Source organism: Mauremys mutica, chromosome 20 (genome assembly GCF_020497125.1).
Source record: "Mauremys mutica isolate MM-2020 ecotype Southern chromosome 20, ASM2049712v1, whole genome shotgun sequence".
In the NCBI taxonomy this organism is placed as follows: Eukaryota; Metazoa; Chordata; order Testudines; family Geoemydidae; genus Mauremys; species Mauremys mutica.
This window is the reverse complement of record NC_059091.1, coordinates 19,575,238-19,602,904: the sequence shown is the minus strand read 5'-3', so window position 1 is coordinate 19,602,904 and position 27,667 is coordinate 19,575,238. Positions and strand designations below refer to the sequence as shown.

General features: G+C 55.7%; 1 protein-coding gene across 2 annotated transcripts; it reads left to right on the top strand.

The window, feature by feature from the left end:
• The first annotated feature begins 401 nt into the window (after nt 1–401).
• On the top strand, nt 402–27,667 carry GIPC1 (GIPC PDZ domain containing family member 1). Of its 2 annotated transcripts, none has more exons than XM_044994553.1 (7): nt 402–537; nt 5,436–5,768; nt 6,124–6,309; nt 11,753–11,933; nt 22,893–23,005; nt 23,536–23,617; nt 24,364–27,667. In XM_044994553.1, the coding sequence occupies exons 2-7, from the start codon at nt 5,487–5,489 to the stop codon at nt 24,513–24,515; spliced, it is 996 nt and encodes a 331-aa protein (XP_044850488.1). In that variant the 5' UTR covers nt 402–537; nt 5,436–5,486; the 3' UTR covers nt 24,516–27,667. The 2 variants fall into 2 exon arrangements, with proteins under 2 accessions (XP_044850488.1, XP_044850489.1); XM_044994554.1 differs by lacking the exon at nt 402–537 and adding an exon at nt 3,890–4,001.

Below are 27,667 nucleotides of genomic sequence, written 5' to 3'. Positions count from 1 at the left end.
CTGGACCCTGATCACTTTGGGGGGGAGGAGGGGACAATGCACCTGGTACAGTTAGTCCACCGATACTTTTGCCTGCTCATTTCTGACTGGCTATTTTCAACCTTCTTGCTTGTGATTGGCCAAGGGAAGCAGCTGGGGCAGAATTGGTTAATAGCCATTTCCTGCCAGCTCCCCTCCTTCTTCAATGGTATCTCGCTAGTCCACCTCTGAATGGTATTTCCCACTCTCCCTAGGTCTTCTGGATGGTATCTCCCTAAATTCCGCTTTCCTCCCCCCATCTCCTGGGATGGTATCTCCCCTGCTGTTTGGATTGGACGCTTCCATTGCGCTATGGTTCCGGAATCTGCCCGCCCAGCTCCCCTCCCTGTCCAGCAGAGCGAGCTGTGATTGGCCAGCGAGTCTGCGCGATGGGCTGTGATTGGCTAATGGGCGCGGCGATGCTCCCGCCTTCCCTCCCTCCCCGAGCGACAGGCCCCGGCTGCGCCCGGCCGGAGTTTGGTGGAGGGACGGGACCGGCTCAGTGGGGAGGCGGACGGGGTGAGTCAGGCCGGGAGGAAGGTGCCCTAGAGCGGGGGGATGGGAGAAGGGGTCCAGCTCTGAGGGGGGATGGGAGCGGGAGGGTCTAGCTCTCAGGGGGGTGGGAGTGGGGAGGGTGCTCTAGGGTGGGGGGATGGAAGCGAGGGGAGGTGCCCGAGGATGGGAGCGGGAGGGTCCGGCTCTCGGGGTGGGGGTGGGAGCGAGGGGAGGTGCCCTAGGGAGGGGGATGGGAGCGGGAGGGTCCGGCTCTCGGGGGGGGGGAGCGAGGGGAGGTGCCCTAGGGGGAGAGGTTGGCAATGGGAGAGTTTAGCTCTGTGGGAGAAGAAGGGTGGCCTCAGCTTTGAGGGGGGGGTCCCCTTGCTCCAGCTTGGAGAAGGGGATGCTGTTGCTGAGAATGGGGTTCCAGCTGGAGTGTGTTTGAGGGGGCTCAAGCTCTGTGTGGGGGCTGCCGTTGCTGTGCCCTTGAGGGGGGTATGTGTGGCGTATGGGTGGCACAGAAGGATGGGGGGGTCCTCCTGGGGGTTTATGCCCCAGAGGGTCTTGGGGAGGGGCACGTGTGGGCTCTGAAGTAGTGGGACTGGGAATAGGAGTCTTGGCTCTGTCTCCTGTTGTAACCACCGTACAAGGCTCCCTCCCCTTGTGCAAATGCATTGGGGTCCCAGCACTGCAGTCTTGTGTAGGATACAATGCATGTTTGAGGTGCTGGGCTGTACTTGGAGACCAGGGACAACAGTTAAAGCAGGAAACGGTGCCGGGACTCCTGGTTGCATTCCCAGTGCCATCACCAACTCCCTGTGTGACCAGGAAGTCTTGTTTGTACTCACTTTACCTATCTGGAAAATAGGGATAAAGAAACTCAGGAGCCTGGTGGGGTGAGGTGAGGCTTAATTGATGTATGTCTGAAGCACTTTGAGTTCTGCTGATCAGAGGTTCTAATATAGAGATGAGCAGCGTGGAATCTCCAAATGCCCATGCAGAGCAGGGGGCTGGGCAGCGCCCTGTAAATTAGGCTTGGGTTTGCTTTAGGGTCTCTCCCCCCCCCCCCCCATGTGAAAGAGCAAAAGGTTCTGACTTAAGTTCAAAGTTTGCTGTGCAAAATCTACTGGAAATTCCCCTTGTTTGCTTGTCTCTTAGCCTGTTCCTCCCCTTACCTTTTCCCATCTAATGAAGGCAGGTGGTTAGAGTTTTGCAGAGGAGTCTCTGGCGCATAGTGTACCAACAGGAATTAACATCACCCTTTTAGGTGTTTGTTTCTCTGCTGAGTGTGACATGGGGTATGAGGGCAACACAGTGAAGACACGCAAATGCTATAAAACAAACAAAATAATCATTCCTGGTGTTGATCATCCCTCAAATGAGATCAAAAACCTTTCCTGCCTGAGGAGTTGGGGAGACATATAGCAGCCTCTCTGCTACAGGTGGTAAACCACTGAATTAATTATCCCCCAAATCAAATCCCACTCCATGGTCATTCAGGCTCCCAGAGAATGGTGGCGAATGCTGAAGGTAGCGGGTGCTGCTCCTTCCCTGTGTCTGCTGTTCTGGCTCTGCCGGATCACAGTTATAATCTCTTGTCAGCCAGGGTGGGGATTAGTTTTCTCTCACTGCCACAAGAAGGCATTAAGGACTATTGGTGTTTGCAGCACTTGCAGTTTAGCCTTGGTGGGGGGCGGGGGGAGAGGTTTAGTAGAAGTTTGATATGCATGACTGAGCAGCAGTGCCCAGTCACTGAGTGCACAGAATTCCCTCTATAGCCATGAACAAAACTGTGTCATTTTGCCATTCAAATTCCAGAATTGCTAGGTGGTGCTGAAATAAGCCTCACATGGCTTGAGGGGGAGGGATAGCTCAGTGGCCTGCTAAAACCCAGTGTTGTGAGTTCAAGCCTTGAGGGGGCCACTTAGGGATCTGGGGCAAAAATTGGGGATTGGCCCTGCTTTGAGCAAGGGGTTGGACTAGATGACCTCCTGAGGTCCCTTCCAACCCTGATATTCTATGAGACGTAGGGAAGTATTGCTCTCCAATTTCAACGGGGGGGGGGGGGGGAACTGAGGCACCTTTTGGGGGATGTATGTGAGGAGGAAGTGACTTGCTCAGCATGTTAGCAAGTTAGGGTGGAACTTGGAATCTGAACTGAGATCTTCTGAGTCACTTGTCTGTGCTTTAGCCACAAGATCAGTCAGGACATACAAATATGCACACAGTGCCCTACTTTTACTGGGCAATTTGAGAATCCTTATTTTTTATCCTTCCCGATGCCTCCAGCTTCCCCTCTCTTCCCCCCCCCCCCGCTCTGTCACCACAGAGGGGTCACTAGTCACAAGTTCCTGGGGCAGGAAACTGCTGCCACTTTAATGGGCAGCACCATTTGTTATCTCCGTCCACTTGACAGCAGATGGCCCCAGACCCAGCAGCGGGGGAAAGCCCCCTGAGCATTTCCAGCCATCAAATTTCCTTATTCATCTGAATTGTGAATCCTTTTTTTGTTTTTGTTGTTGTTTTTTAACAACTTTGCCCTAAAGTTCCAAATGCTCCTTAGCAATTCTGTATTTACCTAGCAAATGCCCTGCAATCTAGAAGGGAATAGCTTCACCCTCTGCTGAAAATGCAGCCACTTCTGTGGTGGAGCATAACAGTTGTTCAGCTGCTCGCTCTATATGCACACAAACAAGACAAGTGTCTATATAATGTTTTTATGGTATTAGCATTTCAAAAGCTGGTCAAGATAGCTGCAAACAGAACTTTAGTTCCTCCCTAAATGCAAAGACAGGAATAGCTGTACAAGGAAGTTGTGGAGCCGATACTGGCGGTATTATCCTGCCTGCCCCACAACTGTAGGTTGTGTGTTAAACAAATAAGTGATCTGCCAGTTCTGGCAGGTGCAAAAGTTAGGCATGGAGAGTAGCAGCCCTAAACTGATTTTATGTGAGTAATACTCTGAAGTTGAAACTTTAAAATTGGTGGTCAATTTATCTGGCCACTTGGGTCCTGTAAGAACTTGGCCTCCTGCATTTTTTGTTTGCTGCTCTTTAGAATATTATGAATTAATTAGTTATGGGAGGCTTGGCCATAATAAGACAGGTGTTTAGTGCTGAGTCTGAATCTGTCTGAGCAGGAGGTCTCAGCTGGGTCCCAAGATCCCCACTCAGCTGTGGTGCTAAATGGCTGTTTAGCACCAGGAAGTGAAGAACCATGTCCCATGAAACAAGTTTTAAAATGGCCAAAGAGGGCCAGGGTAAGCTCTGGCTCTGCATGAGTGATAGACACAGTGAGATAGGAAGCAAAGAGCTGGAAGTGAAACTAGTAAGCATAAGGAAGAGGAGGAGCGGGGGGAAGGGAGGGAGTAGGGGGGAAGACTGATGTGGGCACAGAATAGGATATAAGGAGGATCCTGAGTGAGCCGGCAGCTAGGGGGAGAACATGGATGTGGAGAAATTCTACAGCACGAGCTGAATCCTCTCTTGGTGAGTGCTGTTAGGAGCTGTGGGTTCTGGGCTGGGTGAGGGGGGTGGTGGGTGGTAGTTCTGGAGGCGTCTTTCTGCCCTAGGTGATGCTGGGGATCCATTGGACTGAGCAGGTTCATGGCAGGGAGTAATCGCTGACGGGCTTGGCTGAGTTCCTCTGCCATTACACCCTTTGAGGAACGCCCTGTAGCCGGTTTCTCTGCTCTGAATCAGCCTGCCAGGGTGCGCTCCACCCTCATTCCAGAACAGAGACGTCGGAGGCTCCCGGGCTGGAAGGACTCCCGCCGAGGCTGCCCCTTCCTCCTCCATGTCCTTGCGTCAGGGGTTAGGGCACTCCTAGCCAGCAGCACCAGGCTCATCAATCCTGCTGAGCCCCCCTGGAATCCCACTTCCCCTGGGAGTGTCCTTGGAGTGGAAGGGTCAGTATGTGTGTCCTGCTGTGGCAGCGTGGAAAGCTCTCTGGGCCTGGCATGGATTTTCCTTTGTCTGTGAGGCAGTAGGGCTGGCATTTCCCTGTGGTTGGCTTTCTGCAGTGCTCTGTCAGTCTCCGCTCGGGTCTGTGGGTTTTACTTTGTTTCCAGTGGCAACTACACTGGTTTTATTTTTTTTAAACCCTTCAGGGGTCAGCCCCGGTGCGTGTTTCCTGCCTCCACAGCAGCTCAGTCCTGAGGGGCAGGACTCAGGGGTGGGGAGGAGGAGGGGGAGGGGGTGTTACTTTTCATTCTCTGCCCATACCCCATGACTTCACCTGCTGCAGCAGTAGGAATCGTGTGACCAGCCCAACACCACTGGAGGGGCTTTGGTATCAGAAATGCTGCTTCCCCTGTGTCGGCTAGTGGAGGGGAGATGCAGGGCCACTGCCAAGCCCTGAGATCACTAGATGCTTACTCATTAGAGAGCTTTGTACTAAATGTGTTTCCAAAGCAGGCTAGAAATACCGGTGACTGCTTCTCTCTCCATAACTTAGAGCTGTGTATGGGGTCTGGCAGGAGCTGCCACTTGGCTGCTGGCTCCCAGCAGGAGAGCACTGATCTGGGGCTGTACAGTAGGACTTGAGGGAGGCAGGCAAGGGGCAGGGAGTTTCCAAAGCTGTCACTCCTCTTTTTACATTATTCTGGTTAATTTTAAAAGTGGCTAAAGCTGTGCAGATGAATCAGAATTAAAATAGGCCTTGTCACTCCACAGGTGTGACTCCCTTACCCGTCAGGCTCCCCGGTCTGGGGCTGGATTGGAGCTGATGCCCTAGAGGAGGAATGCTGCATGTCCCAGGCCCCAGACTCGCTCCCTCTGCCCTAAGGCTGGGTTAGAGCTGATGTCCTAGAGGGGGATGGCCCAAGTCCCATTCCCTGACACCCTAGTCAGCCAGTACCGCTTGGATCTTGTCGTTGATTCCACTGCCGGTTTCCTACAATCTTTCCCCTTTGCTTCCTGCAGGTCTCTCCCGTGGGTGACTGATACTCCCTGCTGTTTGGCCACTCCTCCCTCATGCCGCTTGGACTAGGCCGCCGGAAGAAGGCCCCTCCGCTGGTGGAGAATGAGGAGGCTGAGCCCATTCGTGGCAGCTTGGGTGGGGTGGAGGTGGGCAGTGGCGGCAGTGTGGCAGCCCTGCAGCCTGGCCTGCCACCGCCTCCTGCCAGCCTCCGCCCTCGACTGGTGTTCCACACTCAGCTGGCCCATGGCAGCCCCACTGGCAGGATCGAGGGCTTCACCAATGTCAAGGAGCTGTACAGCAAAATTGCAGAGGCTTTCAAGATCCCACCAGTTGAGGTAGGTGCTGAGCACCCAGGCTGCAGGGTGGGGAGCTCAGAGAGGAGGCCCTTCTGCGTGGCAGTGGCCTAGCCAGCCAGTGGGGTGGGCCCTTTGCGTTGGTGCCTTCTCTGGCTTCGTGGACCAACACCCTGTGTCAGGCTGTGCTGTGCCCTTGGCTTTTTGCTGGTCAGTGACTCTGGGCTCAGTGGCTACATGCCCCCTGAGGTCTATGCCCAACTGGGCTGAGCCTAATGGGGCTGGTGCTAAAATGCTGACATAACCTTGGGGATATGGGGCCTTCCCAGCTGAGGGGCAGTGGGGGAAGCTGTGGTCCAGGGGTTCCTCACTCTGTATCTCTCTTCCCACCTCCCAGGTGATGTTCTGCACCTTAAACACCCACAAAGTGGACATGGACAAGCTGTTGGGTGGCCAGATCGGTCTGGAGGACTTCATCTTTGCACACACAAAGGGCCAGAGGAAGGAGGTGGAGATCTTTAAGTCCGAGGAGGCCCTGGGCCTGACCATCACTGACAATGGAGCCGGCTATGCATTCATTAAGGTACAGATGACTGAGCTCTGCTCACACCATCCTAGAGCCCAGGAGGCCCTGTCACTGGCTGATTGGGCTGTGAGTGGGGTGCCCCTCTCAGACACACACTGGCATCTTGTCTTGCTCCTTCCCTTCCTATCTCTCTGTCCATCCCCAGAGAGCTGCATTGTGAGCCCCCAAGCATGAGCCATGCTATGGGTCTTACTGGGGGAGTAGAAACCCCAGCAGCAAACCTGATCACATGGAGTTCCTAGTCCCAGAGACACTATCTGAGCCATGCGAACAGTCCTACTGGACCAGACGACTGGTCCATCTAGCCCAGTATCCTATCTTCCAACTGTGGCTAGTGCCAGATGCTTCAGAGGGCACAAACAGAACAGGGCAATTTCAAGTGATCCATCCCATCGTCCAGTCCCAGCTTCTGGCAGTCAGAGGTTTAGGGACACCCAGAGCATGGGGTTGCATTCCTGACCATCTTAGCTAATAGCCATAGAGGGACCTATCCTCCATGAACTTATCTAGTTCTTTTTTTGAACCTTGTATAGTTTTGGCCTTCATGGCATCCCTTGGCAATGAGTTCCACAGGTTGACTGTGTGTTAACTTTGTTTTAAACAAGCTGCCTATTAATTTCACTGGGTGACATCTGGTTCTTGTGTTATGAGAAGGGGTATTAACGCTTCCCAATTCACTTTCTCCACGCTGTTCATGATTTTATAGACCTCTATCGTATCCTCCCTTAGTTGTCTCTTTGTTGAACAGTCCCAGTCTTTTTAATCTCTCCTCATATAGAAGCTGTTCTATCCCCCAATAATTTTTGTTGCCCTTCTCTGTACCTTTCCCAATTCTAATACATCTTCTTTGAGATGGGGCAGCCATAAATGTGCCCAGTATTCAAGGTGTGGGAATACCGTGGATTTATATAGTTGCATTATGATATTTCCTGTCTTATTTTCTGTCCCTTTCCTAATGGCTCCTAACATTCTTTTTAGCTTTTTTGACTGCCGCTACACATTGAGCAGATGTTTTCAGAGAACTATCCATGATGATGCCAAGATCTTTCTTGAGTGGTAACAGCTAATTTAGACCCCATAATTTTGTATGTATAGTTGGAATTATGTTTTGCAATGTGCATTACTTTGCATTTATCAACATTGAATGTCATCTGCCATTTTGTTGTCCAGTCAACCAGTTTTGTGAGATCCCTTTGTAACTCTTCACAGTCAGCTTCGGACTTACAAAATTACTCAAGATCGTGATCATCTGCAAATTTTGCCACCTCACTGTTCGATCCTTTTTCCAGATCATTTATGAATGTTAAACAGTACAGATCCTTGGGGGACCCTTTTATTTACCTTTCTCCATTGTGAAAAATGACCATTTATTTCTACCTTTTGTTTCCTATCTTTTAACCAGTTAGTGATCCCAGAGGGTACCTTCCCCTCTTATCTCATGGCCACTTTTGCTTAAGAGCCTTTGATGTGGACCTTGTCAAAGGCTTTTTAAAAGATCAACTGGATCACTGTGGTCCACGTGCTTATTGACTCCCTCAAAGAATTCTAATAGATTGGTGAGGCATGATTTTCCTTTACAAAAGCCATGTTGACTGTTCCCTCATGTATCCTGTTCATCTGTGTCTGATAATTCTTTTATTTACTCTGTTTTCAACCAGTTTGCCTGGTTGTGAAGTCCAGCTTACTGGCCTGTAATTGCTAGTATCGCCGCTGGAGCCTTTTTCAAAAATTGATGTCTCATTAGCTGTCCTCCAATTATCTGGTCCAGAGGCTGATTTTAGTGGCAGGTTACATACCACAGTCAGTTAGTTCTGCCATTTCATATTTGAGTTCCTTTAGAACTCCTGAATGAATCCCATCTGGTCCTGGTGTTTAATTTATTAATTTGTTCCAGCAGCTCTTCTATTGACACCTCAGTCTGGGACAGGTCCTCAGATTTTTCCCCTACAAAGAATGGTTCAGGAGTGGGAATCTCTCTCACATTCTCTGCAGTGAAAACTGATGCAAATAATTCATTTAGCTTCTCTGCAATGGCTTTGTCTTTGAGTGCTCCTTTAGCACCTCGATCGTCCAGTGGCCCCACTGATTGTTTGGCAGGCTTCCTGCTTCTGATGTACTTAAAACAAGTTTTGCTGTTAGATTTTGTGTCTTTTGCAAGTTGCTCTTCAAATTCATTTTTGGCCTTAATTATATTTTTACGCTTCACCAGATAGTTTTTTCTGTTTTCTTCAGTAGGATTTAACTTCCAATTTCTAAAGGATGCTTTTGGCCTCCAACTGCCTCATTTACTCAGCTTACAGCTCTTCCTGCTTCCCGTCCCCTGCTCTGATCCTAACTTCATTTGGAGTCATCCTCCTTTGGAGGAGCTAGGGGATCAGCGCACCCATCCCTTCCTACCTGAGGCTGCCCCGGTCCTTTCTCCTGCCTTGTCACTTTCTCACATGCTCTGTGTCCTGGATGGTTTTCCCAGGTGCTAGGAGCTGCAGCAGTTCCCTCAGAGACCCCTCTGTGTCCCCATAGCACAGTGATAGTGACATCCCTGATCAGATTCTAAACCCCCAAGTAAATGAGAGAGGCCCAGACTAGTGGATCTGTTTGAAAGAACAGAGCAGGGTTGTGGTATTAGAGCACAAATCCTCTTTGGAATCTTACAAAAGATCCCCTGGTACTGTGGTGCATTCACTAATTCTCAGCTAATGACATTCCCTAAGAAGCTCCAATTCCAGAGTCTAAATCACTGCAGCATGGCTGTTAAGCAGCTGCCATGTTCCACCCAATAGGTGGCTGCATTTCAGCAGTGGGTGAAGTGACTCGTGTATAGACACAGTCTCAAGTGCTCTGGGATCCTTCAGGGTGACGGGTACAAGGAAACCTAATTAAATATTATTGAGTTAATACACAAGATGTGTAGACTCTGCAGCAGCTCCAGCTGGTAAAACCAGAAGAACTGTCGATCATCATGCCTCCTAATGCCATGATCTTTTGTCTCATGGTTCCTAGATTCCAAGGCCAGAAGGGACCATTGTGATCTAGTCTGTCCTCCTGGGTATAACAGGTCAGAAAACTGCCCCGAAATAATCCCCAGAGCAGATCTTTTAGAGAAATGTCCAGTATTGACTTAAAAAATGTTCAGTGATGGAGAATCCACCAGGATCCTTAGTAAATTATTCCAAAGGTTAAATACACTCTCACTGTTAAAAATTTAACCTTTATTTCCAGTCTGAATTTTGTCTAGCTTCAACTTCCAGCTATTGCCTGTTAGACCTTTTGCTGCTACACTGAAGAGCCCATAATCAAATATTTGTCCCCATGTAGGTAATTTACAGACTGTAATTGAGTCACCCATTAAGCTTATCTTTGTTAAGCAAATAGATTGAGCTCCTGGAGTCTGTCGCTATAAGGCAGGTTTTCTAATCCTCTAATCATCGTTGCAGCTCTTCCCTGATCCCCTCTGCAATTTTTCGACTCCCTTCTTGAATTGTGGGCAGCAGAGCTGGACCCAGGATTCCAGCAGGGAGGGGTCACACCAGTGCTAAATTCAGAAGTAAAATAATCTCTTCCCTCCTCCTCCTCCTCAAGATTCCCGTGTTTATGCATCGCAGGATCACATTAGCCCTTTTGGCCACAGTTTTGCACTGGGAGGTCATGTTTAGTTGATTATCCACCTTGACCCCCAAATCTTTTTCAGAGTCACTGTTTCCTAAGATAGAGTCCCCTGTTCTGTAAGTATGGCCTACTTTTTTTTGTTTTGTTCCTAATTGTGTACATTTCGACACATTAAAACACACAGTGCTTGCTTGAGCCCGGTTTACCAAGTGATCCAGATCACTCCATGATAATGACCTCTCCTCTTCATTATTTGCCATTCCCCATGTTTTTGTGTCATCTGCAAACTTTGTCAGTGGTGATTTTGTTTTCTTCCAGGTCACTAATTAAAAACATTAAACAAATATAGGGGCAAGAATGGATCCCTGTGGGACCACACTAGAACCACACCTGTTCAATGATGATTCTCTATTTACACTGACATTTTGAGACCTATCCATTAGCCAGCTTTTAGTCCATTTAAAGTGTGCCATATTCATTTTGTCATTCTAGTTTTTAAATGAAAATGTCATGCGGTACCAAGTCAGATACCTTAGACATCTCAGTATATTATGTCAACACTATTACCTTTATCAACCAAACTTGTAATATCATTTAAAAAACAAATCAAGATAGTTTGACAGGATCTGTTTTCCATAAACCCATGTTGATCGGCATTAATTATATCGTCCTCCTCTAATTCTTTATTAAGCAAATTCCATATCAACTGCTTCATTATCTTGCCTGGGATCGATGTCAGTCTGACAGGCATATAACTACCCATGTCACCCTTTATCCAGTCTTCTGAAATTTTGCTGGTCTTCCAAGACTTATTGAAAAACATTAACAGTGCAGCGAGCTTCTCAGCAGCTCTTTTAAAACTCTTGGATGCAAGTTATCTGGACCTGCAGATTTAAAAATGTCTGACTTTAGTAGCTGCTGTTTTAACATTCTCCAGAGATACTAGTGCAGGGGAAAGAATGTTATCCTGTGATAGGAACACGTCATCTGTTTTTCCCCAATTGATAATTCTATCATTTCCATCTAGTAATAGACCAATATCATTATTAGAATTATTTTTGTTCCTAATACATTAAAGAAAACTCCTTCTTGTCCTTAACTCTGCTGACAATTGTCTCCTTGTGTCTCTTTTCTTCCATTTTCAGTTTTCTACGATTCCTAACTTCTGATTTATATTCCCTTTCTTTTCTCCTTTCTTCCATTTATTACATTTCTTTATTTTTTATAGCTGCCTTCACTTCTCCACCAAAGCAGGTCATTTTCTAACCAATACAGTCGTCTTCCTCGACTGTGGCTTTTTGGCCATGTAATAATGTTCTTAAACACACCCAGTCTTCCTCTGAGCTGATGTGGCTTATAATTCTTTTCAGCTTTGTGAAACTGGCCCTTCTAAAGCACCGAGTGTTCATTTCACTGATCTGGATTTCATTCTGTTTGTATTTTATAAATGTGATCAAATCGTGATCCCTTGTACATAAGTCACCATTAATGTGCTAAGGAAGGACCAAGCTTCTGCTGGGCAAAAATATGTGCGCGAGACTAACTACAAAGGGAAGACCCTGTGGCCTGATGGGAGCCAGGGTTCCTGGGTTCTGTTCCCTGCTCTGCTGCTGATGCGCTCTGTGACCCTGGAGATGTCTCTGTGCTTCAGTCTCAATTGACTGTCTTATGGGGTTCTGGGCAGCTTTGCTGAATACAAAGGGCTGTGCACAACCCTTAGCTGCATGAAAGTGCTGCTGTTCAGACTCTCTTATCTGGAAGCTGCGGGGAGGAAACTGCCCCTGGACCTGCCATCTGTGCTGGGAGCCCACCATCCTGTCTCTCTTGCTTGCAGAGGATCAAAGAAGGAAGCGTCATAGACCGGATCCAGGTCATCAATGTGGGCGACATGATTGAGTCCATCAACGGGCAGAGCCTCATCGGCTGCCGGCACTACGAGGTTGCCAAGATGCTCAAGGACCTGCCCAAAGGCCGCACCTTCACGCTGAAGCTAACAGAGCCCCGGAAGGCATTCGGTGAGTGAGCCCCACAGACTGCCCAGGGCAGATGAGGCCACTGGCAGGAGCATGAGGCCTGTCACCAGTCCCTGTGGTCACAAGTTGGTTCCACCTGACCTGTAAAACAAGCGCAGTGGGTCTCAGTCCAGGTCCTAGTAGGGCAGAAGTCCCTGGCTAAGTAACTGGCTCCCCTTGTTGGCAGCCACAGCAGAAAGGATCAAACAGGCCACAGAGACTGAGGCCCCCCCATCTCTCTAGAGGGGCTTGTTCCTGGGTGGGGGGGCAGCAGGGGGCGGGATGTTTGCCATTGGCCCTGCTGAGACCTTCAGCCTCCGGGGCAATCAGTCCAGCACAGAACACGCTGGGCTTGGTTTTGCACGTTCCGTCCTTCCTCCTTCAGTGAGAAGCCGCATTGGGTGCTTATCTGAGAGCGCCTCTCATCTTAGCCCAAAGGCCCAAGCCCTGCTGGCTGCTGTGGCACTAAGGGCCATTACCTTCTGTCCTATAAAGCCATTAAATGGGAGATGGGGAGGGACTTTGCGTCAGGGTTTCCCAATCCGTGGGTCGCCGGAATGTTTCATAGGCCCGCGAGGTGGCTCTGGTCCCGTGGGTCTGGCTGGGCTCGCCTCCCTGGAGCCGCTGCTGCCAGGTGAGTGCAAGGTGGGCTTTGCAGCCCGGCCAATGTGCTGGGTCACAACAGGCCATCGACATTTACAAATGGGTCCTGAGCCAAAAAAGGGTGAGACCCGCTGCTTGAGGTGCTGAGTGTGGGGTTTGATGACTTGTCCTGCGGCGTGGTGGCCAGCAGGTGGCACTGTAACCTCACTGCAGCTCCTAGCCATCTGACCTGTGCGGTGTAACCACAGGGTTGGCTGAGAGGTGGGGCAGTTCTGTTGCTTTTTCAGGTTAGGGCTTCACCAGCCATGTTACTGCAGGGAAGCCTTCCTCGTACTGGGAGAGGGAAAAGGAGGCTTCTGCCATGGAAGGCAGTTCTGTTGCTTTTTCAGGTTAGGGCTTCACCAGCCATGTTACTGCAGGGAAGCCTTCCTCGTACTGGGAGAGGGAAAAGGAGGCTTCTGCCATGGAAGGCAAGTGGGATCTGGAGATTCCTGTAGCTGCTGAGCCTGCACATGGGCCTTCGGGCAGCCGGCCTGTAAAGCTGACCCCTCTCCGCTTGGACTTGCGGTTAGGTGGCCCTGCCAAGGTATCTGCAAATGACCCCTGTGTACTCAGTGCTGAGAGGAGGCTGCTCACAGGACAAGTGGGAGGGGCTGGCTCTGTCTTGCTGCACCCTCAATGTCTCTATGGTGGCTTGAGGGAAGGGATCTGTGCTCGCTGTCCTAAATGTCACTAAGCAGACAGGCCTGTTTCAACCCCAGCAGCTGGCAAGGTGAAGGAGCTCTCCCTACTGATCCCTCAAAGCTCAGGGCTTTCTGCAGGGCTTTGAGTGGAGCCTGGGGGAAAATGAGGTCCCCAGGATGGTGCTGAAGGCCGAGGGAGACAACTTGGTTCCGGGCTGTACTGTTCCAGCCCCTGTGCTTGTTGTCCAGCGCTGGCCTTGTCGGTGGCTCCCAAACGTACGCCAGGGATGGGGATTCCAGCTCTGTTCCGGGCAGACTGCCTCTGATCACAGTGTGACCTCGCCCTCTGCTGTCTGTGCAGCCTTCTCAGAGTCCTCAAATCCAGATTCCTTGGCTGTTGGTAGCACCTCTTCAAACGCTGCACTAAGCCCCGGGTTGACTCAGTGTTGCTACCCTCACGTTGCCCCAGATCACACAGCGAGGCAGCGGCAGTGTGGAAGTAGAATCCAGGAGTCCTTATTTGCCAACCTTAACCACTAGGCGGTGCTCCCTCCCTAAGCAAGGGATAGGACCCAGGAGTCCTGGCTCCCAGTCACATCACATTCCCTGCTGCTGGTGTCTCAGTTCATTCATCCGCAAGGCCAGCCTGCCACCACGAATTCCTTCCTCCTTAAGTGACTCACTGGCCTCTGATCTGGGAAGGAAGATCATTTTCCACTTTAAGTTATTTCCTCCTTGGCTTATGCTTCTCAGCCCACGCAGGCGTCCCTGGTTCCTGGAATCTGGCAACTTCCTTCTCCCCTCCCTCTACTGGGTACCAGCTGCATATGTTCATGTCTGGCACTTCGGGAGCCCTGGCACCAGCATCCGTGCCGCTGCTCATTCCGTGCAGTTCGTTCCATGGGAATTAGTGACAGCTCTGTGGTGCTGGCCGTGTGTGCGAACGTTAGGGTCCTCTGCTCGGCCGTGGTGGAGAGAGACCAGGTGCCAATGCTCGCTGGCTCTGCTTTGGCAAAGCCACCTGCCAATTGGGTGGCAGGCAAACCTGAGAATGCTAAGCTTAGCTCAGTCCTGCTAACCCTGTGCTCTGCTGCCTGGATCCACAACTCACTGGTGTTTCAATCCAGACTCATAACCTGCCCTGTCTTCCAGTGTGCGTTGGACCCTCTGGACCAGGGGCCAAGGGAGAAAAGCTCCACGCTGTTCTCCCAGAATGCCGGCAGCGAGAGTGCAGGGAGCGCTCCACTAGCTGCCAAGAGGAAATGGTCTTTTCACCTCTGGAGCTGCCAGAGGGAGATGGAACTTGGGAGGGCCTGGGCAGATCTGGTAGCATCCAGCAGAGGGCAGCAGTGGGTGCACCCCAACATGGGTGTTACAACCCGCATGCGGGTCGTGCTTGATTCCAGGAGCGAGTTCCCTCAGCCTGGCCTGGGGGACACTGCGGTGTCAGTTACAGGTCTCTCTCCCTGGGTGCACCCTTCTACCCTGCCACGTCCCCCTTACTGCTCTTGGCAGCTCTTCCTGCTGCAAGGCGCTGGCTCAGCTCACGGGCTCCTGCCGAGGCCCCAGATCACCAGCTCCTTGCACAAGCAGCCTCTTGTCCTCTGATCGAAGCAGGGAGGTGGGGAGCTGGTTCATCCTGTGCTGGCCCTGTTCAGTTCCCACCTCTTGTAGAAACCCGCCGCAGAGGCATCCACCCGCTGGGCTCTGTGCCAGCCCTGGCTCACAAGCCTGGAGTCGGCAGCACTGGACGGACGCTGTGAGAGCTGCTGACCGGGCAAGTGCTGGCCTCTGCGGAACAGCTCTAGGCCAGCTCACTTCATTTCTTCCCCTCTATGGGCAACCTGGAGCAGCCTCTTGTGTTAATCTCTCTCGCTGGCTATTTCTAGCTCCCCCATTGAGAGTGTTCAGGGCCTTCCCTGTGATCTGGGGAGGGGCCAGGGCCCTGCCCCAGCTGGGGAGACACTAATCACAGCGTTCTCTCAATGCTCTTGAGTGAGACTAATGTACAGGCAGCACGGCTGTGCCCACGCCCCTCAGTCCTCTTTGCAGCACCTCCTACCTTCTCCCCACATGCAGCCCTGCTGCTACCCTCAGCCCCCCCCAGACCTCCTGCTTCTCCAGCCCTGCCGCTACCCTCAGCCCCCACCCACAGACCCCCTGCTGCTACCCCTCAGCCCCCCAGACCCCCTGCTTCTCCAGCCCTGCCGCTACCCTCAGCCCCCACCCACAGACCCCCTGCTGCTACCCCTCAGCCCCCCAGACCCCCTGCTTCTCCAGCCCTGCCGCTACCCTCAGCCCCCACCCACAGACCCCCTGCTTCTCCAGCCCTGCCGCTACCCTCAGCCCCCACCCACAGACCCCCTGCTGCTACCCCTCAGCCCCCCAGACCCCCTGCTTCTCCAGCCCTGCCGCTACCCACAGCCCCCACCCAAAGCCCCTCCCTGCTTCTCCAGACCTGAGCTCCCCCCCAACACAGCCCTGCTGCTACCCTCAGCCCCCCAGACCCCCTGCTTCTCCAGCCCTGCCGCTACCCTCAGCCCCCACCCAGAGACCCCCTGATGCTACACCTCAGCCCCCCCAGACCCCCTGCTTCTCCAGCCCTGCTGCTACCCCTCAGCACCCCCAGACCCTCTGCTGCTACCCCTCAGCTCTGCTGCTACCCCTCAGCCCCCCACCCAAAGCCCCTCCCTGCTTCTCCAGACCTGGGCTCCCCCCCACCCACAGCCCTGCTGGTGCCTCTCAGCCCCCACCCACAGCCCTGCTGAGGCTCCTCGACATCCTCACACAGAGCTCTGCCAATACGTCTTGAAAACCCCTGACTCAGAGACCCCCGTGCTTCTCCAGCCCTGGCCCCCTCCCCCCCACAGCTCTGCCAGTGCCCTTGCTATTCCAGTCTTGCACTTATTAGTTGATGTTGGTCACGTGACCTTCTGCAGCTCCTGTGGTCTCCGAGCTTTGCCAGCGCCGGAGTCTTGGCGCAGACATGCCCAGCTCCCCCCTCCCATGCAGCCCCTGCACCCTGTCCTGCCCGCTGCTGTGCTGTGGTATGACTGGAAAGGCTGTTCTGTCTCTTGGCTGCAAGCTCTAGGGCAGAGGCCAGAACCCCAGCCTCCCCGTGTGGGGCAAACAGCTCCTCCCTGTCTGAAAGGAGCCAAGCTTTCCTGGAAAGGCAGGGCAGTGCCGCTGCATTCCCAGTTTAACACCGCCACCCCCTCCCAGCTTTGGGGGAAGTGGGGGATGGCAGGAAGCCTCAGAAATGCCAGTGCCAGGAACATCTGGAGCTCCATCCCCACCATGAGCCAAGCCCATGTTCCCGTTAGCAGAGGCAGAACAACTGGGCTTCTGTGCTGGGGCCAGGCTAGGCTTTCTCAGTGCTGTTCCCTGCCCTGTGAGGGCTCTAACGGGGGGGCTGAGTAAGTGACCCCTCTTCCCATGGCTTCTGGATCAGTGATTCTCTCTGTATGTTGGGGCGGGGGGGATAGATGCAGGGGAGGAAGTGGGCTGGTACGGCGTACTGGTAAGAAGTGGCCACCGGTACCAGTCCAAATGCAGCCGATGTGCTGCCCTTTTTTGCCCCCCACCCCCACCCCTTCCCCCAGTCGGCGGCCCTGCTGGTAGAGTCCCTACCAACAGGGTCGCCAACGGGGTTGGGGGTTAAAGGGGCGGCTGCCCTGGGGCCTGGCGATTTAAAAGGCCCGGGGCTCCCGGCCCCTGCTACCGCAGCAGCAGCTGGAGCCCCAGGCCCTTTCAAATCACCGCCAGAGCCCCAGGCGGCGTGGACCAGCTGGCTGTTGGAGACTGATCCTCAGCCCTGCCCCTTCCAGGGGCCTGGAGCCAGGTCCCCTTACTGGTAAGTCTTCTGTGTTACTTTCACCCCTAAATGGATGTGTGTATGTACGGGGGGTGGGCTCTGAATAGCCCCTGCCTACGATAGCCCCCAAAGGGAAAAATCCTCCATATCTTTTGGCCCAGAACAATCTCAAACCAAGATCTGTTGACACAGTGCAGCCAAGAGCATCTGAGCACCATCGTTGCCAGGAGGCGTTGGAGATGGATTGGTCATGTGCTTTGGTTGGAAACTGATTCCATCACCAGAGCAGCAATAAGATGAACACCTGAAGGCGAGCGAAAACTCGGCCGCCCAACACCAACATGGCGAAGAGCTGTGGGCGCCGAGCTGAAAAACCTGGGGCGCAGCTGGGGAACCACTGAAAGACTTGCCAGAAACAGACAGGAGTGGCGGAGCTTCGTCACTGCCCTAAACGCCAGAGGCGTAATAGGAACGTGATGATGATGGCCCCTCCCTATCGCCCTGCCCTCCGGGTGTATGGTAGCCGGGCTTCCCAGGGATGCTAATGGCATTCAGCATCCACCCAGCGGAACAGTGGCTGCTGCGGCCAGCCCGCTGCTCAGTGCCTGGGGCTGTTGGGACAGTGGCTGTGCGGGGACCCAAGGGGTGATGCAGTCTCTGGGCCAATCGCTTTTTGCATCATCTCTGGTCCTAGTGTAGGTAGGGGCCGGAGGTCTCTTGGTTTGTGAGCCTGCCTCCGGGCTGTGGCCTGGCGTCGGTGCATGAGGCACACGCGGCAGGGCGGGGTGCCGGCCCGGCACGCCATCCTCTGATTGCGGCTCCAGCCCAGGCATGTTGATGTGGCTGGAGGATATTTGTGTCTGAGTCCAGGGCCTTTCCCTCTCCCGCAGCCCGTACTGTGCTAACCACACTGGGAGCGGGCGGGGTGTCCTGGCTCCTCCAGCCCAGCTGCTGCCAGGTTGTGGTGACTGCTGCTGCACCAAGGACTCCTCCTTGGAACCTGGGGAGGGAAGCAGCGTTTTCCATAGGAGACAGACACTGGTGTGTGCTCCCTGCCCCTCCAAGCAGCTGCTAGGGCCAGCGCCAGAGAGCTGGGGAACAGGTGCACGAGGACTGTCAGTAACCAAGCAGTGCGTGTCCCCATGAAACTCCTGTACCCCAATGCACCAGGCAGAGCAGTTCTAGCCACCTTACAAGCAACTGGGGGAGCCCGTCCCCTCTAGTGTCCCTGGTGCTAAGGGATCCACGCCCCAGGCTGCAGGGCCACGGGATCCCCTCTTGGAGGTAGAGTCCTAGGAGGAGATGCATATGGCCCCCAGTCTGTATCTGGTCCTCTTGAGAGACTTGTGACCCTTGGACACAATGTCCACAGTATCTTCTTCCCTCCTCTTAAAAATCACCCCAAAGGGGGTTCTGGCTCTCATGGGACTGCTGGCTGCCTCTGCTGACAGCCTGAGACTATGGCTAATAGGGTGCAGGGGAGTGTTCACTCCTCCGTCTCCCAGTGGTGTCGTCTGCAGCTGCCAGCACTGGCATTTCAGTCTCGGCGCTAACTTTCCGCATTGGAGTGGGAATGAGAAGCTGGGGCCAGGGGGAAGAAGAGGGAGAGGAGCAGAGGATGGGGACAAGAGAGAAGCACAGGGCAGAACATTTCTCACTGAACATGGCAATCAAATACTGATTATACAATCCCCAGCGGTGCAGTTGCCACAGAGGCCAGACTGGCCCCGTCTCTCCCAGTGACGCCAGCAGGAGATCTGTAGATCAAGGGAAGAAGTGACTCCAAAATGAATGCCCTGAACCAGAACTGAACATGGCATTCTGCCTTCCACACTGAATGAGCGATACATCAGCCCCTAGAGCAGGGGCGCGTCTGCCTCAGCTTGCTCCCCTCGCCTGGACGTGGGAGGGTGAATAACCAGCTTTCCCCCCGTGCGTCCTGGCAGCAGCGCACCCACAGAGTCGTCTGGGCTTGAATCTGCTGCAGAATTATTTTTTTAAGAGGGTGGGGTGGGGGAGGGGAAAACCGAAGTCTCTTGGAGGGTTTCTTCACAGCCACAGCTGTCGAGCCCACCCGATAGCAGGGACATCTGCCTGAGTCTGCAGGCAGCCTGACGCGGGAGCTCGTTCGTCACCGACGTTTAACGAGGACACTGTAATAGTTACCGGTCTCACTGCTGCTCGCTTTGGCAGACTCGTCGGGCTGTCCTTCTCCCTGGCCATTGGCTGCAGCAGCGGAGAACCGGGTGCCAGGAGCCAGCCCTTGCTGAGGTTTGGACTGAGGCATTCGGCCCTTCCCCTGCTTCACATTTAATGCTGCTTCTGCCCGAAGGGTGCGGGGAGGCGGAAAAGTGGCAACGCACCAGCTGCCTCCAAACGCCTTGCCTGGGCAGCGGGGTGCAGGCGGCCCCTGGGGAATGTGGGGGCAACATGACATGGAATGTAATGCAGAAATCGGGGCTCCTGCAGCAGAGTGTACAGCCTGCTGTATTGAGGTGAGCCATGTCGCTGCGTGTGTCCCCATCTTCCTCCCCCCCCGCTGCCGTCCTCGCCCTCTGGCTCAACACATCCAGGGCCTCTCATCCCATTTCTGAAGGACAAACTGCAAGTGAAGCAGCCTCCGAAGAGCCTAGGACGAGACGGGACCTCCTGCACCCTGCGAGTGGAGCCCCTCTTGGATAATTCTTGCCCTGCACCTGCGCCAGCATCTGCGCTCCGCACACAGGATCTCTGCTCCCGTGGCCGGCACCCCAGCCGCGTGGCCTTCGATCTCCGCCTCGACAGCTCTAACAAGCAAGAAAGCGGGGCCCCCCAGACTGCCCCACTGCCCTGGGGGGCACCTCCTTGGCACAGCAGTTGGGCTGGGGGAATGTTGTTGAGGGGCAGAGAGGAGACCATGGCTAGCAGGAAGCAGTGAATCCAGGGGGCTGGTAGGAAAAGGAGCATGGCGGGCTGCTTTCCAGTGCCCCCTCTGGCAGGGACTGAGCAACACACAGCCCTGTGCCTAGGCATTTACACCATACTCCGGCTGCCATCTGTGTCCGGTGTGGGGTTTCAGGCGCCCCCTCCCCCGTATGCCAGAAACAGGAAAGTGGCTGATCAGATGACATTTTCCCAGATTATTTTTACTCCGTGGGACGGTGAGAAACGTCAGTGGGGCTGGATCTCCATGGCTCTGTGTCCCCGGCACACAGTAACGACTGGCTGGAGAGGCGCATCGCTGTTCTCAGGCCAGTTAGAAGGGAGTGTCTTTTGGAAACACAGCAGCTGGGGTGGTTGTCCCGTGAGGGTTTTAATGGGATGATGCTGAAGCGGCTCTGTCCCTTGTGGGGAGAGGAAACGGAGTGACCAGTGCCCTGTATCAGCTCGAGGGAACGGTGCTGTCCAGGAAAATGCTGGCCGCTCCGGAAGTGCATTGGGAACAAAGGTCTCTGCAGGCGTGGGAGCTGCTGCAGGATGGACCACAGCTTCCCTGGGGATTCCAGGCTGCCCAAAGGCAGGAAGAAACCGATCACGTCCTGGAGGAAAGGAGCTTGTGGGATCCCGCGCTGCTGTTGGCAAGAACTAGATCCACCCACGGGACAGAGAGGCCTGGTCTGAGCACAGGCCTCGAGGAGTTAGGAAGGCCTGGAGGTTCCATGAGGCTTGCACGGTGGCTTCTTGTCCCCGTGCCTCAGTTTCCTATGTGTGAAGGGGGATCGCAGCCCCCTGTGAAGCAAGCGTGTTAGTCATCGTTATCAGGACAGGTGCTTGTCTTCCACAGGGGCTCAGGGTTGTACTTTTGCTAGCCCCTTTTGTGTGGAAGGGATCTCCAAGTGCTGTACAGGGTCTCTCCTCTCAGCACTGACATGCCGCCACCTCTGGGGCACAGCGTGGCAGCTGTTTAACAACTGCTTGGCAATGCTGCACCCCAGGATATGTCATTGGAGTCTTTATTCAGCTTTGGTGTCCAGAATGGTTAAGCGCCATGGAAGCCAGACGAGGGAGCCAACATATTGGAGAAGCCAATTCTCCCTGGTATCTCCATGGAGCTCAGTGCTGTGGCAACAAAATCCGGGATCGTGTAGCGCTGTCCACAGCAGCCTCTGCTCCTTCCGGCTCCAGTAGCTTTTTCCCAGGATGCATTGCTCCAGCTGGCCTTGGAGCCCCCAGGAGCTCAGCTCTTGTCCTTGCAGCAGCTGTCAAAAGGTGAATATTGCAACGAGCTCTGGAAATGCTTCCTCTCCTCTCACCCGGCTGCCCAGTCTCTGCCATGACCCCTCTCTATGAACCACCTTCTTTCTTGCACATCTCTCCCTCCAGCAGAGAACAGCTTTCCCAGGAGAAGAGATGGGGCACAGAGCCCTGGCCATGCATTGACATCAGGCATGGGGAGGGTGTAGAGCACTGGGGGGGATGTGTGAGAGGGGCCAAGGTCAGAGACTGGCTTAAGCCAGAGTTTCTGTCTCACCTTGGACACAGCTGATGTGGCAAATCCGCTTTAGCCTTCTGCTCAGGCAGCAGCAGAAAGGCAGGGGCCTGATTTTCTTGAAGTAGAACCTGGCAGTCTGATTCCCAGCCCCCTGCTTTTCCCACTAACCCCCCCACTCCCTTCCCAGAGCCAGGGAGAGAATCCAGGAGTCCTGCCTCTCTCTGCTTTGACTAAACTCTCTCTGTTTTAATCAGCTGGGCCATACCAACTGCATTGTGAAAGCTGCCCTGTGTGCGGGGGAAGCCGAGGTGGAAACATCTGGGTTCTGTGCTGCTATGAAACCTTCCTGGCCATTAGATCCAATCCAGGGGGGTTAGACGTAAAGGGAGCGCCTGGACCAGTGCATTAAAATAACACTGGACGGTGAGAAACCCGCAGAGGGCAGGAACCACCCGGCGCTGCCAGCGCCCAGGGTCCTGCACTCCACCTAGAGCTGCTGAGGCTGAGCGATCCCGGATTTCTGCCCGTTCCCTCACAGCACGGGTATTCCTCATCCAGCCAGGGGCTCTGTGAGCTCAGACTCGCCAGCCCCTGCTCATTCACTGCCCATGGCAGAGCAGGAGCAAGAGGCATGTGCAGGGGGAGGTAGGAAGATCCATGCAGAGGAGCAGGACCCCAGCTCCTCAGTCCTGCCAGAGCCTCTGCTGTGGAGTATGGAGACCTGACCCTCCAAGGGCTGCGCTGCCTCGTCTAACAGAGGTTCTCGCACTGCGCCCGCTGCCTTGGGCCCTGCGCCACAGCTGATCTGTGACTGCCAGGGACCCCTTCTCTGGTCCCCCATGCTGATCTCAATGTGCCTTTGCTGTCCCCTGTTGTCAGACTGATGCAGTTGAGTCTCGTGGGTCTGAGCCCCACTCTGTGGGAACCAGTGGGGCAAAGCGGGGGAGGGGAAGGCAGCACGCAGCTTCCTGGGATGGATGTTACTGCAAACAGCCCTGAGTCCCAACATGCAGCATCTTCACCTTCCCATCCCAGCGCTGCTGCTGGCCCCTGCCGATAGCCCCCGGCCATCCCAGCCCTGGGCTCCCCACACAGCTCTGCCAGTGCCTCCCAACCCACAGCCGTCTGCTATCCCAGCCCTGGGCTCCCCTCCCTCAGCTCTGTTAGTGCCCCTCAATCCCAGCCCCCAGCTATCCACACACACGGAGTTGGGATTGAGGCATCAGAACAACACACACTACCCTGACCCTGGCTGCCTCCCAAGCACCCCCTGCCAGTTGTGCCCAGGTGGTGTTGTCTGATACCTGGCCCCACTTCCTGCTGGAGGGCGGCTGTCAATTTGGCTGCACTGTGCCCTGGGCTGGCTGCTGGGATTGGGGGCTGCAAGGCCAGCATGTGACTGCCCCACCTCTGTCGTGGTCTCACTGGCTCGTCCCCTTGCTGTGTTTCAGATATGATCAGCCAGCGGGCCGCAGGGGGCAAGCACAACAGTAGCTCCCAGCTGGGCACTGGCAGAGGGACCCTACGGCTGCGGGCCAAGGGACCGGCCACCGTGGAGGAGCAGGTAGGTGCCAGCCCTGGGGAGCCTTTGCATGTTCGTTGGGCCCTGACCTCTTCCCGGAGGGAACTGAGGGTGCGGAGCCAGAGCAGAATGAGAGGGAAGCTGAGGTCCCAGCTGTCCCAAGAGTGGGGAGGGGACAGGTCCTTTGTATGGGGCCGCTCCTTGCACTGCACCTGCTTCCCAGTCTCCTCCCCCAGCCCTGCCGATGCCCCTCAATCCCAACCCGTAGCCCCCTGCTATCCCAACCCTGGCCTCCCCCCCCCCCCGCCCAGCCCTGCCAATGCCCCTCAGTCCTGACCCGTAGCCCCCTGCTATCCCAACCCTGGCCTCCCCCCCCCGCCCAGCCCTGCCGATGCCCCTCAGTCCTGACCCTGGCCCCCAACACCCACACTTCTCTACCAAGGAATGGGAAGGGCTGGAAGAGGCTTTAGAGGGCCCCACTTTTCCCATGGGTTCTTGGCTGGGATGGGGGGGTGGGATGGGGGCTATATTTTTGCCTCAGTCTCCTGCTCAGCAGCTCTCTTGCCCCCCAGCTGTCTGCATTTGAGGAGAGGGCGATTGAGAAGGTGGACGACCTGCTGGAGAGCTACATGGGCATCCGCGACACGGAGCTGGGTGAGTCTCCGGCCGAGCAGCCCCCAAGTCAGCCCGGGGCGGGGTGCCCAAAGCATCGGGGTGGTGGGGGAAGGGCTGTGTCATGGTCAGCCAGCGTAGGAATCGTTGCTGGGCAGCGTGGGAGCTCCCCCTGCTGGAGTAGCTGGGAGCACCGCCCACAGCCAGTGCTCCTCCCCTGCTCCCTACAGTGCCCCCTGCTGGGAGCTGCCCCACAGCCAGCGCTCCTGCAGCGCCCCCTGCTGGGAGGGGTGGGACCGGAGTAGCTGGATGCTCCCCAGCAGTTAGGTGCAAGCCCTGCTGCTAGTGGCCCAGAGGCCTGCATCCCTTGTGTGCAGCATTTAGTGTGAGGAGAGAAATCTCCCCTCTCTGAGAGGTGAGCAGGGCTCTGCCGGCACAGCACCATTTCCAGGGTTACTGTGGCAGTGACAGGCTTGTCGGTGTGTTCTGGGAAGCAGGGCTGGGCACAGAGAGCGAATCAGCCCTTCAGCTCGCAGGCCTCCCAGCTGCCACGCCTCCTCGGCCAGGGCTGTGGGCAAGAGCAGCGTGTTGGCACTCGCAGTGCTGGGGCTCAGGGTGCCTAGTGCTCCTGGCAATGGCATGGCAGTGCTGTCGAGAAGCACGAAGCATTGGCACTGTTGGTGGGAGCGGTGGGATAGCACTAGGGCTGGCACGTCCTGCCACAGGTAACGTTGTGGCAGTGAATGCTCCTCATTTTTCCCCCCCACACCCATCTCTGCTTGCTGTAGCTGCCACCATGGTAGAGCTGGGGAAGGACAAGCGGAACCCCGACGAGTTCGCTGAGGCGCTGGATGAGCGGCTGGGTGACTTCGCCTTCCCCGACGAGTTCGTCTTTGACGTGTGGGGTGCCATCGGGGATGCCAAGGTTGGGCGCTACTAGGACTCGGCGGGCCTGGCCTGCTCTGCCCACCCTGGATCTGCTGTGCCCTTGGGCTAGGCAAGGGAGTGTTCTGCCGCTGCCCTCGTGTGGACCGGGGGGAAGGGGAGACGCCACGGGCCCGGCTCTGTGCCTGGCTCCAGCACTGCTCTGGCAAACACTCCAGCTCCGGCTCCTCGCCCCCTCCTCTCCACCCAGGGCCCTGTGTGCACCTCTCTAGGGCCAGCCCTTCCTGACTGTACCTGGAGCCGCATGGGAGCCGGGCTCGGGCTCTTCTCAATCCCCCCAGTGCTAGAGGCGGCGGAGGGGACAGCTGCTGGGCATTATGGAGCACTAAGCTGAGCCGTCGTGTGCCCCTGGGGAAGGCTGCAGGGAGGTGGGACTGGGCAGGCCCTTGGGGGTGCTCCCTCTCCAGTCCTAGGGGGCAGCAGGGGAGTGAGGGGGCCAGGAGCTGGACAGGATTCCCACCTCCTGCGCTGCTCCCTGGGGTGGAGAGGGGTGTGTGGCCTGGGACCTGGCCCCCCTCTTCAGTCATCAGGGTAACCTCCTGGCCGCTGCTGGGGAGTCCCTCGACTGTACCTCTGCCTGGGCGCAGCCTCCTGCCGGGCAATAACCCCGGTGCCTTTAAACGAACCCGGTGCCTGTGTTCCACGTGTGGCTGTTTGTGAGCAGAGGCCCCCCACCCCATGCCCGTATGGTACACCCACCCCGCTGCCCGTCAGCACCCATCTAACCACTAACGGGAGCGAGGCCGCTCCGCGTGGGCTGCCGCTGGCAGGGTGCCCGTAACAGCCTGCTCGCTCCTCCTCCGGGGCATTCTGAGCTCGCCCCAGCCCCCGCCCTGCTGCTCTGTTGGTACTGTGCTGCCCTGTCCCTTCACCTGCGTTAATCCTTCCTCCTTCCCGGGTGGAGCCCTGAGCTGCGAGGGGCTGGCAGGGGCTCTGGCCTGCGGCGGCGGCAGGTAGCGTGTGGGGCTGCAGGCAGCGTGTGGGGCTGCAGGCAGGCTCCTCGTATGGGGCTGCAGCCCCGAGCAATGCTGAGATCCCTTGTTCCCCTCAAAGGCAGCATGAGACTGGGAGCTGCTGCTAACTCGGGGGATGGGATGGCTTGCTCCCATCCCCTCATCCTGCTCCCCCTGTTACCCTCCCTGCCCCCACCCCCTGGGGAAAGGAATCAACAGCCTGCAGTGCCCCCTGCTGGCAGAGGCCTGGCTGGGGTATCTGGGAGCTCCCCTATGGCCAGAGTTCCTGCACCCTGTTGCACCCCCTGCTGGCAGAACCTCTCTGGTGCGTTCAGGCTCTGTCACAGCTGAGCCCCATTGCCCTGGGACCCCTCCTCCACTGACCTGCTGCCAGAAAGGCTTCTTTGGGGGTGCAGTGGGGCCCTGCCCCACCTACCACAGAGGAATAGCCCCAGGCTGGGTCCCGCTCCTTGGGTCTGCTCCCCCCACTGCAGGGAGGGTGGGCCAGGGGCTCGGTCCCCCCTCCAGCCCCAGACCTACGTGGGGCAGCAGCATTCCCCTGGAGCAGCTCAGGAATGACTGGGTGTCTCTTGCTGCGGCTGGAGCCCTGCGCTCCCCTGGCTGTGCTGTTCACACCCCACATCCACAGCAGCTGCTCTCTGCTCCCGGCCCGCAGGCAGTGGGTGAGTGGGACAGGGGAGTATCCCTTAGCTCTCAGGCAGCCCCCACCCCTACTGCTGCCCCCAGAGCATCGCAGCCCTGGGGGGTGGTCAGAGGGTTAAAGCCACTTGTCTCCTCTCCTACCTCCTGCTAAAAATCACACCAAATGGTCAGGCCAGTTCTATTCACAGCCTCCCAGCCCACCTTCCCTTCCCACCCACCCCATTTCCACTCTCCATTCTCTGGGGGGGGTTGAACTGACTCCCCCCTGGGGCAGGTGCACCAGGCCCTTCAGGTTGTATACGTCAACGGGGCTTGCGGTGGGTTTTCCAGCTGATCTGGGTTCCCCCCCTGGACTCAGCCAGGCTCCCCTGCCTGCTTCACGCTGCTCTGACTTCCTGTGTAAAGAGAGTGTCACCCCCTGTTCTGCTGTGGGGGAACATCCTCCTCCCCCTCCCATGCTGCTGGAGGCCACAGCCCTAGTCCCTGGGCCAAGCCACGGTGCTGGCCCTGATGTCCCATCCCTAACGCAGGTGGGTGGGTTAATCATCTCTCCTAGCGTCTACACTCTGTGATGATTAACTGCCCCCGGGGTGGGGGGGGGTCCCCTCACCAGTCTGAGCCTGTCGTAACACTGTCCCCCACATCCCCCTCTGCAGTGCCCCATGTGGGGTTAGGTCTAACCCCTCCCCCTCACTCCTTATTCTGAGGGAATCCCCCACTGCACCCATGGGGTGGGGGTGAGCTGACACTGCTGCAGGGCTGGGGTCCCCTTGGGCTGGCTTGGAGTTTTTCGAGATCCTTTTAAAGAAGCTGAAGGAGCTAGTGGCTGGATCAGGACTCCTGGATTTTAATCCCTGGCTCTGGGAGGTGTGTGTGTGGGGGCCCCTACGCATTAGACCAGGGGCATCAGAGACAGGACTCGTGGTTCTGTTCTCAGCTCTGCTGCCACCTCTCACCCTTGGGCATCTCCCCTCCCCTCTGTCTTGTCTTTATCTGTTCACTCTGGATCGGACTGACCTACCTCGCAGGGCGGGCGTGAGGACGCGCAATGTTTGTAAAGCTCCACGTGCTGCAATATTTATATCCCCTCCTGGCACCTGTCTTGGGCAGCAGGCTGGGAGCCCCAGGATTGCTCCCTGTCTCCCAGCTTCTTCAGTCACTGTCCAGCCCTCAGGCACCTACTGTATCTATGACACTAAGCCCAGCACTGGTGCTTGGGCCCGGGCCCTGGCTCGGAGGGGAGTGGGCAAAGCAAGGGACTTGGAGGGGGCGGTTACATTGCGAGGGGCTTCAGGCCCCCAGGGTGGGCAGTGACCCCCTGCTGAGCAGGGCTTGGTCAGGGTTGGGAGTCCCAGAGACCAAGGCCCCTCTGCCCCCCCCCTTCACGCTGTGATGGAAGTGAGCTGTGACCCCCAAGCTGAACCCTGGTCCCCTGGGAGCTGCTGACAGGGGGCAGATCCCCCATCCTCCCAGGCCCTATTTTTGTATTTTACCTGTAAAGCATCTTTAACATAAAAATATATCGACTCTA

What these genes read in the sequence shown, in the direction of transcription:
- GIPC1 (XM_044994553.1), top strand. Translation starts at nt 5,487, where the DNA reads ATGCCGCTTGGACTAGGCCGCCGGAAGAAGGCCCCTCCGCTGGTGGAG. An exon ending in TCAAGATCCCACCAGTTGAG is followed by an intron (nt 5,769 to 6,123) that starts GTAGGTGCTGAG and finishes CCCACCTCCCAG; the next exon opens with GTGATGTTCTGCACCTTAAA. An exon ending in CCGGCTATGCATTCATTAAG is followed by an intron (nt 6,310 to 11,752) that starts GTACAGATGACT and finishes TCTTGCTTGCAG; the next exon opens with AGGATCAAAGAAGGAAGCGT.